The sequence below is a fragment of the Haliotis rufescens genome, unplaced genomic scaffold (assembly GCF_023055435.1).
Source record: "Haliotis rufescens isolate VD_foot unplaced genomic scaffold, xgHalRufe1.0.p SCAF_10, whole genome shotgun sequence".
Lineage (NCBI taxonomy): Eukaryota > Metazoa > Mollusca > Gastropoda > Lepetellida > Haliotidae > Haliotis > Haliotis rufescens.
The window spans coordinates 43161509-43178322 of record NW_025963780.1 but is presented as its reverse complement, the minus strand read 5'-3'; the positions used below and the strand labels follow the sequence as shown (position 1 = coordinate 43178322).

The window sequence follows — 16814 nt, the reverse complement described above, 5'->3', positions numbered from 1 at the left end:
CAACAAACAAACAAAAAGCTTGGCAAATGAGATACCATGCCTCAGTTTATCATGGTTGCCACAGTCAGACATAGAATTCTGACTCTGACCTGACCAGTCTTCGGGTATAAAGCAGCCATGGGATGGAACCATGACCTTCCGCTCCCGGGCAGACGGTCTTTCCACAAGACCAGGAAGGTGGCCAGAGTGAGTGAGTGAGTATGGTTTTACGCCGCTTTTAGCAATATTCCAGCAATAACACGGCGGGGGGCACCACAAATGGGCTTCACACATTGTACCCACATCGGGAATCGAACCCGGGTCTTTGGCGTGATGAGCGAACACTCTAACCACTAGGCTACCCGACCGCCCGGAGGTGACCAGAGGTTTTGTGAGCACCTGAAGGAAGTAGAGGTGAGTAACTAGTCGAGCCAGGTAGAAGGACACATTTATTCCTCGCATGTATATACACAGCACCCAATATGTGGTTCAAGCAGTCACACACACTCCTTGGACAAGATATACATTTCTACATTTTTACAGTTATGTACACATCAACAGCTTAACAAATAGAATAGCAATGGATTGCACAGACTTTGGCTTGTAAATAATGGAACATTAACAGCCTATATACAACAGAGACGATCATATGAAAACTTGCATGTCCCAAGATCTTAGCTAACATCCTTATAGCTTCTTCAGCCATGTTATTGCCATGATTTCATAACAGAACAATACCGGGTAGTCCACAGATGTTGATGTTGCACACAAGGTGGCACTAGACAACACTCTTAATGTTATCATTGGATGGTGTGAATGAAAAGGTGAAGGTCACACTGTGAGTGGGTATGGTTTTATGTCCCTTTTGAGCAATATTCCAGCAATATCACGAAAAACACTGAAATGAACTTTACATTGTACCCATGTGGGGAATTGAACCCAGGGCTTCGCCCTGACGAGCAAACGCTTTAATCACTAGGCTACCCCAATGCCCCAACACAGAAAGTAAAAAGTCACCAAAAAGGGTCTATCTGTCTTTTCCATGGTTTTGGTTGGTCCAAATTGATAAACTGGTTGTGAAATGTTTCTGATTTGGGAAATGATAAATTCTTACTAAAAATAAGATAACTATAATCAGTTATATACATCAGTTATACCAGATTCCATCAAACAATGGATGCGACTGACAGCTTTTAGTACCTTCCTTTACAGATATCCCCATGAAGATCTGGGTTAGAATTGGTCTTCAGCAACTCATGCTTGTCATAAAAGGTCCCTAATGGGGGATCGGGTGGTCAGGCTCGCTGACTTGGTTGATACATGTCATTATGACCCAATTGTGTAGATCGATGCTCATGATATCAATCACTGTATTGCCTGGTCCAGACTCGATTTTTTCAGGCTGCCGTCATATTGCTGGAATATTGCTGAGTGTGGCGATAAACAACAAACAAACAGTAATAAAGGACAAAGTAACAAAGAAAGAAAAAAACAAACACAGCCATATCACTGGGATCACAGGTCAAAGATGTTGATTATAAAAAGAGCTCATTAAAAGAAACATAGAGAGATACAAGTCACAGACTGCTACAATTCTGACAAAATCCATAATTCCATGATGTGCAGACAGACTAAGAATCATAATCGGGGCACATCTGGGATTCAAATCCACACCAGGGTATCCTGGCATGGCTAAGGGACACAACTCTGCCCTGGGTTTGCAGCACCTCAGACAAGTGGGCCATGAATGACCCTGAAATAATCATTCTGAGAGAGAGACGGGAATAGCACAAATCATCTTGGTGTAAAGGGAATATATATCACGAATGATGACACAAGACTGGCTGTCGTTTGACTGAAATAGTTCGGTTAACAGTGTTAAACTGATTTGATTTATTTACTTCAACTTCAATTTGAAAATTGAAATAAATAGCATAAAAATAATCATTGGATAAAGTAGCAAGTCTATGTGAAACTTATACGACTCAAAATGTACCCTTCAAAAGGCTACAACTGAAATTATCATACCTCCATGTCAGAATGATGAGATCTGATTGGTTCGCGTGATCTTGATAACATTCTGTGTATCCCGCCTTGGAGGGAAATAAATTTCTCAGCAGGAGAATATATCCCTTATACCCCAACATGAACAACACAAGTTGCAAGTGGATTTCTGACAGGGAGAATAAATCCCTCATATCGCTATGAAGCGAAAAGCTGCATGCTTTTTCCAAGTCAATGGAAGTCAATTGACATAGCACAAGTTAACCTCAGTTCAATTAAACAGCCGTTTCCTATAAATATTGAATTTGTTTAATTCTTTTACAATGTCATATTGAAACATGTCGGTAAAATAAATCTGTTGTAGCAGGATCCCGCGTAAGGTTTCCTAAACATACACGTTCTATACCAAGTTCTCCGGGACACACATGGTGGGGAGAAGAAGGTCTAAGATGAACTTGCATTTGCCCAAGAAGAACAATACTGTTTCACAGTTAAGACTTACTTTACAAAAGAGTAGAACAGGTACTTTTTGTGACCGTAATCAGATTGCTTCAAAACTACACACTCTCATTCCGATTCCTTGACAGGCTGCAGCACAGATAACACCTTGTTAAAAATATCCAGTTGACAGTGCAATGTAAAAATATATACGGTTAGATCTTTGGTGCTGTGTTTCGTTACATACTTGATGGAGTCATGAGTATATGAACTAACAATTATTTTAATAAATTATGGATTTTAGAAATGAATTAAATTTTCTTAAGAAAAATAACTAATTCTGTTTGAAATCCAGGAAAACTTAACATCAATCATGATTAGGATATAGCTTCACAATTTGTATTCATGAGAGGATATCGAAACTCGGATATTTTAAATATTGCGAGAAATTGTAACCACAATATTTGTGACATTAGCTTTAAAGCTTCAGTGAGTGATGAGTGAGTGAGTATGGCTTTACGCCGCTTTTAGCAATATTCCAGGAATATCACGGCGGGGGACACCAGAAATGGGCTTCACATATTGTACCCATGTCGGGAACCAAACCCGGGTCTTCAGCGTGACGAGCGTCCCCAGTGAGTGACGAGGGTTCAGTACAGGAAAGTACTCCGCATGAGGCATCCCACGGTCAGCTATCTGACTCCAGATGTACAGCCAGGCTTAGAGGTAAATGGTATTCATAGCAAACAAAGGCGATTCCAATCTCATTAAAATCAGATCTTCATTCTCGCTACCACTGAACCAACTTTGTTTAACGGTAATGAGAACTAAGATCTCATTTTAATAAGATTGCGGCGATTAATTTGTGTGTGTGGTTTACAGATTCGCCAACATGAAAATAGCAAAATAAAAAAAATGAAAAGATTTTTTCAGGTTATTTATATAATACTGCTGTCTTTAATGATATGAAAAAATAAACTAACATGAAATATCACTCAAATTAGTTTGTGTTCAAAAGAGGACTCATTGTGAAATATATATAGCAACGTGTTTGCTACAACGTTTGAGTGAGTGAGTGAGTGAGTGAGTGAGTTGGGTTTAACGCAGCTTTTAACAGTATTCCAGTTATATCACGGCGTGACTGCTTAATGTGGGAGGAAAGCCCGAAGTGATGCAGGTTTCAGGCGTTTACCACTTCGGTGAAACCCACGAGCACGGGTATGGTACTGACAAACCTAGAAACATACAACGTTTGAAGCAGTGGAGACCGATAGGAATTATCTCCCTTCGATAGGGCATATCCATTTGCGCAGTCGTTTAGGTGGGAAAGTGTCGACATTCATGTGCCTCATGAAGGCAGCTGTTTTGTTTTTTAATTTCTTTCCCCCACTGACACTGTAAGAACAAAAGAAAATTCTGTACCAACTAAAACAAATAATCGCCTAATCTCTGTAGTTGCTGGTAGCAGTTCCGAAGTTTGATGTCCGTTAACAATCTTACTTCCTAAGTTCAGGGATAGCGAGGCTTAACATGTCTGCAAACTTTCTTCCAACAAAACTCAACCATTCTGGAATTATCCAGTTAGCTTAACAGCTCTAATCCTAGTCTTACTCTGAAAATGAACTGCATGTCTATTGTAGGTAAAATGAGATAAAATACTAGTATACTACTCAAAATAGTTAAAAGCACCCAATTCTTTCATATGAATAAAGTAAACCTGTCATGGCTGGCGGGACTGCAACACACAGCCTTCTAGTTGTGGGTGTTCACACTTTTTTCTACTTGCTTTGCTGCTTTTTTTTGACAGGAAATTACCTGTTGGTGGGTGATAGTAGGAATAATGATACTGTCATGCAGCTTCCATCCTATTCAATTTCAGGAAAAACTTTATTTTGACTCGCCTGATAATACACGTCAATTTCAGTGGGTCCTTGTTGAGAAAATATCTTTTTAGTGCAATATCCTATCAGCTTATCAGCGGGATAAAAGAAAGCAAAATTCAGAATTATTTTTTCCTTTTGAACAAAATTTACAGTTGGCGGATACACAAAGCAAGTTAAAAGAAAGTGTGGCCTTGACTTGTTTTGAGTAGAATATGCAACAAATAGTTCTTGATCAAAACCTTTCTTGCGTGGCGAGGTGGTGCTCTCCACATTGTGTGATGTTTTCATTAAACTTCTAGCACTGGGACTTCTCTTTGAGCATGCCACCATTTTACAATTGGGAATTTATCTCAAAACTTGGGGGGATTCAGTTTTTATCAGAATCAATGTTTAGAACTGAGACCTTACCTGAGACAGTCCGATCCTCAATAAACACCAAATCCATACTTGTTGGTTTTAGGTATAACTGTCTCAGGTATAAACTGACAAGATTTCAACCCAGGTCCTCAGATCACGAAGCTAACCCATCTGCACCTAGTGTATAGAGGTTTCAAAAATACCCCAAGTGGAGTTAACATGATTTATCATTCAAAACAGGTTCCCACAGGCGATATCGGTTGGATGAGATCAAGCAATATCTACATTGTATCACTGATTTCTCTTTTCGCATATTTCAATTTAAGAATGATATTGGATGATAAATAAAATCTCACCCTCGTGTCTTTCGATATAAAATATATCAACACTCATGGGTGAGCCTCAGAGTTTTTCCACTTTCATGAACTCGTGTTGATATATTTTATATCAAAGGACACTCCGGTGAGTTTCTCTATGGATGCAGTTCATGCTATGAGATAACATTGAGATCAACAACACTTTGACGTGTCCATGTTCAGGACATTCCCAGTGTCATCGCTGTCATCAGTGGTGTAGTGAGGTGCTGAGAGTGAGTGAGTATGGTTTTACACCGCTTTTAGCAATATTCCAGCAATATCACGGCGGGGGACACCAGAACTGGGCTTCACACATTGTACCCATGTCGGGAATCGAACCCGGGTCTTCGGCGTGACGAGCGAACGCTTTAACCACTAGGCTACCCGACCGCCCCCGAGGTGCTGAGAAGGCCTTCTGGCAGAAGCATCTGGACGTTACTCTCTAGTCAGGGTTGATGAGGGGCGGCCTGTTGTGAGGATGCTTGTTCTGCCAGATGTTTTATCATTCGGCTTCTGTCAGGATCATATCCATAACTCTCCTGGAAGTCAAAGATTCTCATGGTTCCTGTCAGGATTGTCTCAGAAGGTTCTATCACATATGTGCATTATATTCCTGCTGTCGGGAGATTGTAGGATACTCCTGAGAGGCAAGTTAAGGAAATTTAAAGAAGTATTCACGCCTGTGCTGCAATGCTTGCTGCCCCTTGTGGCCACAGCCTGTGGGGCAGTGCTTGCTGATCCTGTCAGGAGTACTCACACCTGTGGCCACAGCCTGTGGGGCAGTACTTGCTGATCCTGTCAGGAGTATTTACACCTGTGGCCACAGCCTGTGGGGCAGTGCTTGCTGATCCTGTCAGGAGTACTCACACCTGTGGCCACAGCCTGTGGGGCAGTACTTGCTGATCCTGTCAGGAGTACTCACACCTGTGGCCACAGCCTGTGGGGCAGTACTTGCTGATCCTGTCAGGAGTACTCACACCTGTGGCCACAGCCTGTGGGGAAGTGCTTGCTGATCCTGTCAGGAGTACTCACACCTGTGGCCACAGCCTGTGGGGCAGTACTTGCTGATCCCGTCAGGAGTTCTCACACCTGTGGCCACAGCCCGTGGGGCAGTACTTGCTGATCCTGTCAGGAGTTCTCACACCTGTTGCCACAGCCCGTGGGGCAGTGCTAGCTGCTCCTGTCAGGAGTACTCACACCTGTGGCCACAGCCTGTGGGGAAGTGCTTGCTGATCCTGTCAGGAGTACTCACACCTGTGGCCACAGCCTGTGGGGCAGTACTTGCTTGTCTCCAGCCACTGCTTCATGTGCTTCAGGTGCCCCCCGTGGCAGCAGCCCTGGCACCAGGCAAACAGGCCTTTCACTGGGTGGTGACTGAAACACACAAACATGCATATAGCGGCTATGTGGTGGAAGACATTACTCTTAAGCCATTTCATCAGTTCAATCTTATTAAAATCTGATCTTATGTGGTGAAAGACGTTACTTCTAAGCCATTTCATCAGTTCAATCTTATTAAAATCTGATCTTATGTGGTGAAAGACGTTACTTCTAAGCCATTTCATCAGTTCAATCTTATTAAAATCTGATCTTATGTGGTGAAAGACGTTACTTCTAAGCCATTTCATCAGTTTCAATCTTATTAAAATCTGATCTTATGTGGTGAAAGACGTTACTTCTAAGCCATTTCATCAGTTTCAATCTTATTAAAATCTGATCTTATGTGGTGAAAGACTTTACTTCTAAGCCATTTCATCAGTTCAATCTTATTAAAATATGATCTTATGTAGTGAAAGACTTTACTTCTAAGCCATTTCATCAGTTCAATCTTATTAAAATATGATCTTTTGTGGTGAAAGATGTTACTTCTAAGCCATTTCATCAGTTCAATCTTATTAAAATCTGATCTTATGTGGTGAAAGACGTTACTTCTAAGCCATTTCATCAGTTCAATCTTATTAAAATCTGATCTTATGTGGTGAAAGACGTTACTTCTAAGCCATTTCATCAGTTCAATCTTATTACTATCTCAAACTTGACACCTCTCTCAGTCAAGGTCGGACCATAGGGCAACTCTGAGCATCTAATGTATTTAATGTGTATTCAACTCACCATATACTACAGAGGTTGGCCGCGAGTCTGCATCTCTCGCACAGCCAGCGGTTCCTCTGCAGACCACGGTTACACTTGGCACATAGGTTGTTAATTGTTGTGGACTCCTGGTTCAAATACTTCACTGCGGGCAGGTGGCTTAACTTGATCACTTCATTCGCTTTGGACCAGAGTTTATATCTGCCTAGCATTTCTACAAAAAAGAATCAGGAATTATAGCCCAGAAAGACCAGAGCTCCAGATAAGCTTTTGGTGTTGTGGGTATTTTACCCATGCATTTTAAAATCATTGGGTATCAGTAATTCTATCTGGGTACTCAAATTTCTGTTACCCACTAGTTTTTACACATGTGGGTATTTAAGTTAAATATTTAAAAACACTATTCATCTAGTCCATGCAAACTGGTGTCATGTGGGTTCGAGAGCTTTATAGGACTCAAACATACCACGACACTTCCACAAGAAAGTGTGATGGCAAATGATCATGATGTAACTGTCATCGTGGAGTTTGGCAAGGTTGGCGGAATGCACGTTTATAATTTCAAAAAAAGTTGCTGATTTGCTAATAGAATACGCAGGGTTACTTCACAATATTTTGATGATATGCACAAGTTTTATTTTTGTAGCGTATCTGTAATGTTCGTTGCGTATTTGATACGCTTGGATTTTATTTTACTGCGTATTTCTGCATTTCTAATGTGTATTTTACACAGAAACGCAGCTTATCTGGATCTCTGAAGACATTCTTGGTTCTCATTCAATGCAGCAATCTCTGCTTCCAATTTTTTATATAACTTTTGTAATTTCTTGCAAACTTTTATTTCCTGTTTTGGGTGGTTCTGAATGAAATTCTAATCCTCTGTTATAATATTCTCAATATAAACAATACTGGGACCAATTTTGGTGACTCATTTTTAAGGTACTGGTTATACTTTAACATAGAAACAATGGGAATGAATCTATGCTGTTGCTTGTTTGTGTGTTTGAGTCTGGGCCAGGCAAACCATTGACTGGAAGAATGTACAAGGTCCCACACAGTTGGGGTTGATGACCAGAACTCGAGATGAGCTGTGCTTTAATCAACCAAAAGCTTATCTAGAGCTCTGATGATATACAATCAGCCAAGTCACAAATCCCGACCACACACTCCAACTTAGATGACTTGAATGACCGGCAATTGTGTGACAATTAACAATGGGAACTCACCTATATAACAATGGGAACTCACCTATAAAACAATGGGAACTTACCTATATAACAATGGGAACTCACCTACGTAACAATGGGAATTCACCTACGTAACAATGGGAACTCACCTATGTAACAATGGGAATTCAACTATATAAGAATGGGAATTCGCCTTTGGGAATGGGATCTTAACTATATAACAACGGGAACGCACCTGTATAACAATGGGAACTCACCTATATAACAATGCGAATTCAACCATATAACAATGAGAAATCACCTATGTAACAATGGGATCTTACCTATATAACAATGGAACCAGTTTTCCTGAGTTTGTTCATCTATGATGGATGTCACTCTGTCTCCCAGGACCAACAGAACAGACACCGGAGTCTGCACATCACCCTGAACATAGTTACAGACTTGATATGAGTGAATATTGTTTTTGGTCACAGTCAGCCAAGCAGATAAGATAAAACAGAGCCAATTCTATGTGACAGTTGACCATTGACCCAAAAATGACAGTTGACCCCAGCCCAATATTGACAGTTGACCCCTGACCCATGTGACAGTTGACCACTGACCCAATAGAGACAGTTGACCCCTGACCCATGTGACAGTTGACCCCTGACCCAATTGTGACAGTTTACCCCTGACCCATGTGACAGTTGACCCCTGACCCATGTGACAGTTGACCACTGACCCAATAGAGACAGTTGACCCCTGACCCATGTGACAGTTGACCCCTGACCCAATTGTGACAGTTTACCCCTGACCCATGTGACAGTTTACCCCTGACCCATGTGACAGTTGACCACTGACCCAATAGAGACAGTTGACCCCTGACCCATGTGACAGTTGACCACTGACCCAATAGAGACAGTTGACAACTGACCCATGTGACAGTTGACCACTGACCAAATATTGACAGACAATCATTTGACCAGTTGACCACTAACCCAATAGAGACAGTTGACCCCTGACCCATGTGACAGTTGACCACTGACCCAATAGAGACGGTTGACCCCTGACCCATGTGACAGTTGACCACTGACCCAATAGAGACAGTTGACAACTGACCCATGTGACAGTTGACCACTGACCAAATATTGACAGACAATCATTTGACCAGTTGACCACTAACCCAATAGAGACAGTTGACCCCTGACCCATGTGACAGTTGACCACTGACCCAATAGAGACAGTTGACAACTGACCCATGTGACAGTTGACCCCTGACCCAATAGAGGAAGTTGACAACTAGCCCAATAGAGACAGTTGACCCCTGACCCATGTGACAGTTGACCACTGACCCATGTGACAGTTGACCCCTGACCCAATAGAGGAAGTTGACAACTAGCCCAATAGAGACAGTTGACCCCTGACCTATGTGACAGTTGACCACTGACCCATGTGACAGTTGACCCCTGACCCAATAGAGGAAGTTGACAACTGACCCAATAGAGACAGTTGACCCCTGACCCATGTGACAGTTGACCCCTGACCCATGTGGCAGTTGAGCCTTACCCATGTGAAAGTTGACCACTGACCCATGTGACAGTTGACCACTGACCCAATAGAGACAGTTGACCCCTAACCCAATAGAGACAGTTGACCACTGACCCATGTGACAGTTGACCCCTGACCCAATAGAGACAGTTTACCCCTGACCCACGTGACAGTTGACCACTGACCCAATAGAGACAGTTGACCACTGACCCAATAGAGACAGTTGACCCCTGACCCAATTGTGACAGTTTACCCCTGACCCATGTGACAGTTTACCCCTGACCCATGTGACAGTTGACCCCTGACCCACGTGACAGTTGACCACTGACCCAATAGAGACAGTTGACCACTGACCCAATAGAGACAGTTGACCCCTGACCCAATTGTGACAGTTGATCACTGACCAAATATTGACAGACAATCATTTGACCAACCTGCTCTGCAAAGTCTCTGAGAAGTTGAGCAACATCGTTCTTTGCATTCAGAGCAGACATATTTGGAATCTTGGACACAGAGAGGAGGAAGTCTTGCTCCTCAGACTCCGAAGGCACGGTACGTGTGATGATGTCTGTGGCATTTCCTGAGCTAATTAAACTGTCATGTCTGCTCTCCATCTGTTCTGGAGGGGTCGTGCGGTCAGAGATCTCATGACGTGGTTGGAATGCCTCACTAGGAAGAGTCCAGTCCTTCTGGAAATGAGAGAGCGGAGAGATTTTTGTTATGTTGCTTTGAAAAGTATTTTAGTAACATCAGAGATCTCATGACGTGGTTGGAATGCCTCACTAGGAAGAGTCCAGTCCTTCTGGAAATGAGAGAGCGGAGAGATTTTTGTTATGTTGCTTTGAAAAGTATTTTAGTAATATCAAGACGTGGCAACCATAAATGACCAACAATGCAGGTATGGTTATGATAAACTATCGTTATTTGGGTGAATTTTGGATTCATATCAAGTTGGTTGGTTGGTTTGTTGTTTAACGCCGCACTCAGCAATATTCCAGCTATATGACGGCGGTCTGTAAATAATCGAGTCTAGACCAGACAATCCCGTAATTAATATCCATGAGCATCGATAGCTTGAATACTGCTGAATGCGGCGTTAAACAACAAACAAACAAGAGTCATCAGGAGATGACATATCCCCCGATCTGGTGCAGTTCAGGAATGGAGTTTAGCTACTTATACTCTACTTTTGGTTCAGTTCAGTGAAGAAAAAAAATGCTATTCAGTATTTTTCAATAGCCCAAATCATCAAAAGGCACCAGTTCACCACTTGACTGATCTGTATAGCAAGTTTCCAGTTTCATCATGAAATATTCAATGGTTTTGAGTTCTGCTCCGGAAAGTAAACTACCCTCATTTTCATTTTCAATAAAGTCCTTTTCATCATGAAAACATAAAAAAAATAAAAAATACCAAATCATCAAAAGGCACCAGTCTACCACTGGATTCATCTGTACAGCAATATTAACAAGAAATATTCAGTTGTTTTAACAAACAAACAAACTTACCTCTGGTTTCTCGAGGCGAGACACGTAGTCGATGCTGAATCCAAGGACATCCTGCTCTCCATCCCCGAAGAAGAAATCCCCGGTGTGTTTGCTGGCCAGCCCGCTAGCTATGTCGGTCATTTCCCGTGGTTCCGAACTCTCTGAGTCTGAGGAGTCATCGCTGTTGCCGGATGTCATCTCGGTTGCTGTCTTCTCAATGTCTGAGTCTCCAATCTTTTCGCTATTGCTCTTAGCCAAGGGTTTACTTGCACCAATCTGCTTCAAGGAACCTTGAAGGAAAGCAACAGAACCATCAATACACCCTGCCCCTTGTACCTTGTATACCTACCAAACGAGAGGCAACAAGCCTAACTACTTGTTACTAACTAGCCTAATACATTTAAAAATGTTCATGGTGAAATACTGAAAGGTTTGACACCAGAAACAAACCCTATCCTCATTTGAACTGGTTGCCTTGAAAAATCAAAAGATAAAAAATCAAAAAGACATTGAGAACATCTAAGGCACAAGTTGAGCACTTCATATGTAAACTAGAAAGTGCTTTTACTCAAAAAAGCTTAATCTCCCCCACCCCCATTTCATTAAACAACAGATCAAACTGTTACCATAAATGTGATTGCAAACACAAAACACAATAATCAATAATAGCCCCCCAAACATGAGTACAGATTCTGTTAATGCATTAATGACGCAGCACTACAGTTGAAGCCATGTTGACCCATCAAGGACTGAGCCAAAAAGAAGGGTGTGTGTGTGTTTGTTGCGAGGGGGGGGGGGGAGATTTGGAGGTAAGAGGCAAGAGGGATAGCAAAATTACACAGTGATATCTGACACCAGGGTTTTACGCGATGCAGAAAAGTGCATCCAGTACCCACAAATGTAGGGAATGGACACAGAACAAACTGCCTCCCTACCAACGCACAATAATTGTCATTGTACCTACAGTGCAACGAGAGCAGTTATGGGTGTCTGTTATTTCATCCATCAATCATGACCACAGTCCAGATAATCACTGATTCATGACAGGCTCTACAGAAATTATCTAAACATACAGAACACCATTTCATTACTTTCATAGGACCCTTACATTGCCTGCAAGGACCCTTAAAATTATTATTGGGGGTCCCCCGGACTTCCACTTCTGTCGAGGTAGGACCCTGTGAAACATTTTGTTGTGCTCTTGATATGAACCCTACCCTCATTTGAGCAAACACCCGAATATTTTCAAGGGCCATAACTCTGTACAGTATTATTTCTTGAAGGCAGTTTTCAAACTTGATGACATATTCATCACTTAATGATGTATTAAAAATGTCATCCATAATGTTTTCTGAGCACTGGGTGGTACTGTGCACCATGTTCAAGAGATGGAACAACAGACATAACATAAAATATGAATTTTCAACAATGTTTTCGAACAGGCTGCTTATATAATCTTTAACACTAACAACTGTGAACAACAATACGAAATCAGCGACATTGTTCCAAAGAATAATACAACACAAGCCCCGCCTATTTTATTGTCAACCAATCAAGGATAAGCAGTCTGTTATTGGGCGTGTTCCATCTTTTTTTTGCTTATGGAAACAAACTCAAAATGAATTGCTTGGTTAGCCAATGAAATACACCGGAATCTTTTACAATGTAGTCATTATTAATATTAATGAGTCCGAGTTCTGTAGTAACAATGGGATCATTATATGTACTTTGTGAGAATCACTGGTTGAGAGTGAAATGGTGTACTCGGTTAACGTCGCGTTCAAGATTATTACACTCATTTAGTGATGTGCATGCACATTTGTGTGTGTAGGCGCGTGTGGCTGCTTGTACTAGCCCGGACTAATGCCGATTTTATAGTGTTAGCCCATTGAGAGCCGATAAATCCTTGTTTTAGCCCTTTAATGCTGAGCGCCAGGCTGGGTAACAACATGTACCATCTTTTATCGTCTGATGCAGCTGGGGTTAAAAAACCCCGACCTTCCGCTCCTCGGGCTGACACTCTACCACTAAACCACGGAGACAGTCTCCTATCTTAACTAAGTCCATGATGTACGTAATAGTATCTACAGAAGGAAGACAGGAACAGCCTGTAGCCATGACACCACTGTACACCACAAACCTTAATGTGTCATATAGTCCAGCTATATGATGGCATCAGGTAAATAATTGAGTCTGGACCAGACAATTCAGGGATTGACATCACAAGCATCGATCTACGCAATTGTGATACAATAACATGCATCCCCCATGTTAGCAAACATGGCCTTCTGATCCCGTTTCGAAAAGAATGAGTTGTTGAAGAACAATTTCAACTCTAATCTTCACTGTGACCAACCTTTTTCTGTGTCCTGTTTATCTCCAGAGCTCTGCACCAGCTTTGCCACGTGAATGATGCTCTGCGTGGCTGCCCCGAACATCACCTTGAGCATCCCCCACATCTGGACCACCTGTAGGGCAGGCAGAGGACAAGTGGGTCGTTACATCACCTGAGCAATCTTTGATTTTCAGTGCTGATAATATACCGTTATTGACGGTACATATAAAAAATACATCAAACATTTTAAGAGCCTTTCCTCTGCTACTCTGGAATGCGTGGTCATTCATAACTGACTACACTTCCACAGTGAGTTGATCTTAATGTTGCATTGAAATGTATTTCTAATTTCAGTGTTTTTGTAAAATAAATCACCATTACCCAATAATTTTTTACTTTTTTGTGTACAATACTTCTGAAAATTTTAAAAACCAAATAGTATAACAACACACTATGTAACGAAAGAATGTATCCCTTTCTGTAATTCTTCACACATCTTTAAGTACTGATCAAGTGCAGGCATTACACACACATCAACTCTACTGCAGTGAATACCCGTTGTGTAAATGCATAAAAAGTGGCCCCACATCTCACCTCTTGTTAATTAGAAATGTATACCTATGAGGGAAAAAATATCAGGGTTCATAAAAATCATATGTGCCCTAGAGTCATATCATGTCACGAGACAACAGTGTATTGTTTCCGTCATCCAGACGGCATTGTTGACGTCATTCGAATCTTATTGTGACGTGAGGTCGGAATGAAGTCACACTAGAAACCTCATAGCTGAAGATTATTGATGTTATTCATCAAATTATGGTTCCGCTGCTGTCAAAACTTGCTGTCCTTATAGGTAAACACTAAATTTGTCTCTGTATGTAGACATCTTCTTCGGTAATAAATAGAACATTATATTCATGTTCATGTCATACTATGTTTATGACACTCGTGCCTAAACTCTCGCTCGGGAAATACCAGAATTAAGACACCCGTGTCGTAAACATAGTATCAGGGATGTGAGCTGGTTTACCCTGAAAAAAGATATCCATTAACATGACAGACACACACACGCAGACACACACACACAGACACAAACACACAGAGATACAGACACACAGAGACAGACACACACACACAGAGAGACAGACACACACACACAGACACACACACAGAGACACAAACACACACAGAGACAAACACACACACAAAGACTGACAGAGACAGACACACAGACACACACACACACACAGACAGACACACAGACACAAACACAGAGAGACACACACACACACAAAGACTGACAGACACACAGAGAGACAGACAGACAGACAGACACACACACACAGACACAAACACACAGAGAGACAGACACACACACAAAGACTGACAGACACACACAGAGACAGACAGACACAAACACACAGAGAGACACACACACACACAAAGACTGACAGACACAAACAGAGACAGACAGACAGACACACACTCACACAGACAGACACACAGACACAAACACACAGAGACACACACACACACAAAGACTGACAGACAGACAGACAGACAGACACAAACACACAGAGAGACAGACACACACAAAGACTGACAGACACACACAGAGACAGACAGACAGACACACTCACACAGACAGACACACAGAGAGACACACACACACAAAGACTGACAGACACAGAGAGACAGACATACACAGACAGACACACACACAGACAGACACACACACACAGACACAAACACACAGAGAGACAGACACACACACAAAGACTGACAGACACACACAGACAGACACACACACAGACAGACAGACACACACACAGACAGACACACACACAAAGACTGACAGACACACAGACAGACACACGCAGACACACACACACAGACACAAACACACAGAGACAGACACACACACAAAGACTGACAGACACACACAGAGACAGACAGACAGACAGACACACACACACACACACACAGACAGACACACACACACAAACACACAGAGAGACACACACATACACAAAGACTGACAGACACAGAGAGACAGACATACACAGACAGACACACACACAGACAGACACACACACAGACAGACACACACAGACACAAACACACAGAGAGACAGACACACACACAAAGACTGACAGACACACACAGACAGACACACACACAAAGACTGACAGACACACAGACAGACATACACAGACAGACACACACACGCAGACACGCACACACAGACACAAACACACAGAGAGACAGACACACACACAAAGACTGACAGACACACACACAAAGACTGAGAGACACACACACAAAGACTGACAGACACACACAGAGACAGACAGACACACACACACACAGACACAAACACACAGAGAGACACACACACACAAAGACTGACAGACACACAGAGAGACAGACATACACAGACAGACACACACACAGACAGACACACAAACACACAGAGAGACAGACACACACACAAAGACTGACAGACACACAAACAGACACACACACAGACAGACATACACAGACAGACACACACACAGACAGACACACACATAAAGACTGACAGACAGACACACACACAGACAGACACACACAGAGAGACAGACACACACACAGACACAAACATACAGAGAGACAGACACACACACAAAGACTGACAGACACACACAGAGACAGACACACACAGACAGACATACACAGACAGACACACACAGAGACAGACACAAACAGACAGACAGACACACAGACACAGACAGACATACACAGACAGACATACACACACAGACAGACACACACACACAGACACAAACAGAGACAGACACACACACAGACAGTGAGTGAGTGAGTGAGTTTGGTTTTACGCTGCTTTTAGCAATATTCCAGCAATATCACGGCGGGGGTCACCAGAAATGGGCTTCACACATTGTACCCATGTCGGGAATCGAACCCGGGTCTTCGGCGTGACGAGCGAACGCTTTAACCACTAGGCTACCCGACCGCCCCACACACAGACAGACATAAACAGACAGACACACACAGAGACAGACAGACACACAGACACAGACAGACATACACAGACAGACAGACATACACACACAGACAGACGAACACACAGACAGACACACACACACAGACACAAACACACAGAG

General features: G+C 42.4%; 1 protein-coding gene across 3 annotated transcripts in view; it reads right to left on the bottom strand.

Annotated features, from left to right (window-relative positions):
* Positions 1-1385: 1385 nt before the first annotated feature.
* The window catches only part of LOC124114695 (GATOR complex protein WDR24-like), a 40242-nt gene continuing 24813 nt past the window's right edge, over positions 1386-16814 (bottom strand). For 2 of the 3 annotated variants that reach the window (XM_048391002.1, XM_048391009.1), the window contains 8 exons: positions 13669-13780; positions 11334-11602; positions 10260-10514; positions 8619-8721; positions 7130-7322; positions 6217-6391; positions 6107-6142; positions 1386-6032 (listed from right to left, as the gene is read on the bottom strand). In XM_048391002.1, the coding sequence (XP_048246959.1) occupies positions 6256-6391; positions 7130-7322; positions 8619-8721; positions 10260-10514; positions 11334-11602; positions 13669-13780 (1068 nt within the window). In that variant the 3' untranslated portion in view covers positions 1386-6032; positions 6107-6142; positions 6217-6255. The remainder of the gene's footprint in view (positions 6033-6106; positions 6143-6216; positions 6392-7129; positions 7323-8618; positions 8722-10259; positions 10515-11333; positions 11603-13668; positions 13781-16814) is intronic. The other variant, XM_048391006.1, reaches the window with a different exon arrangement.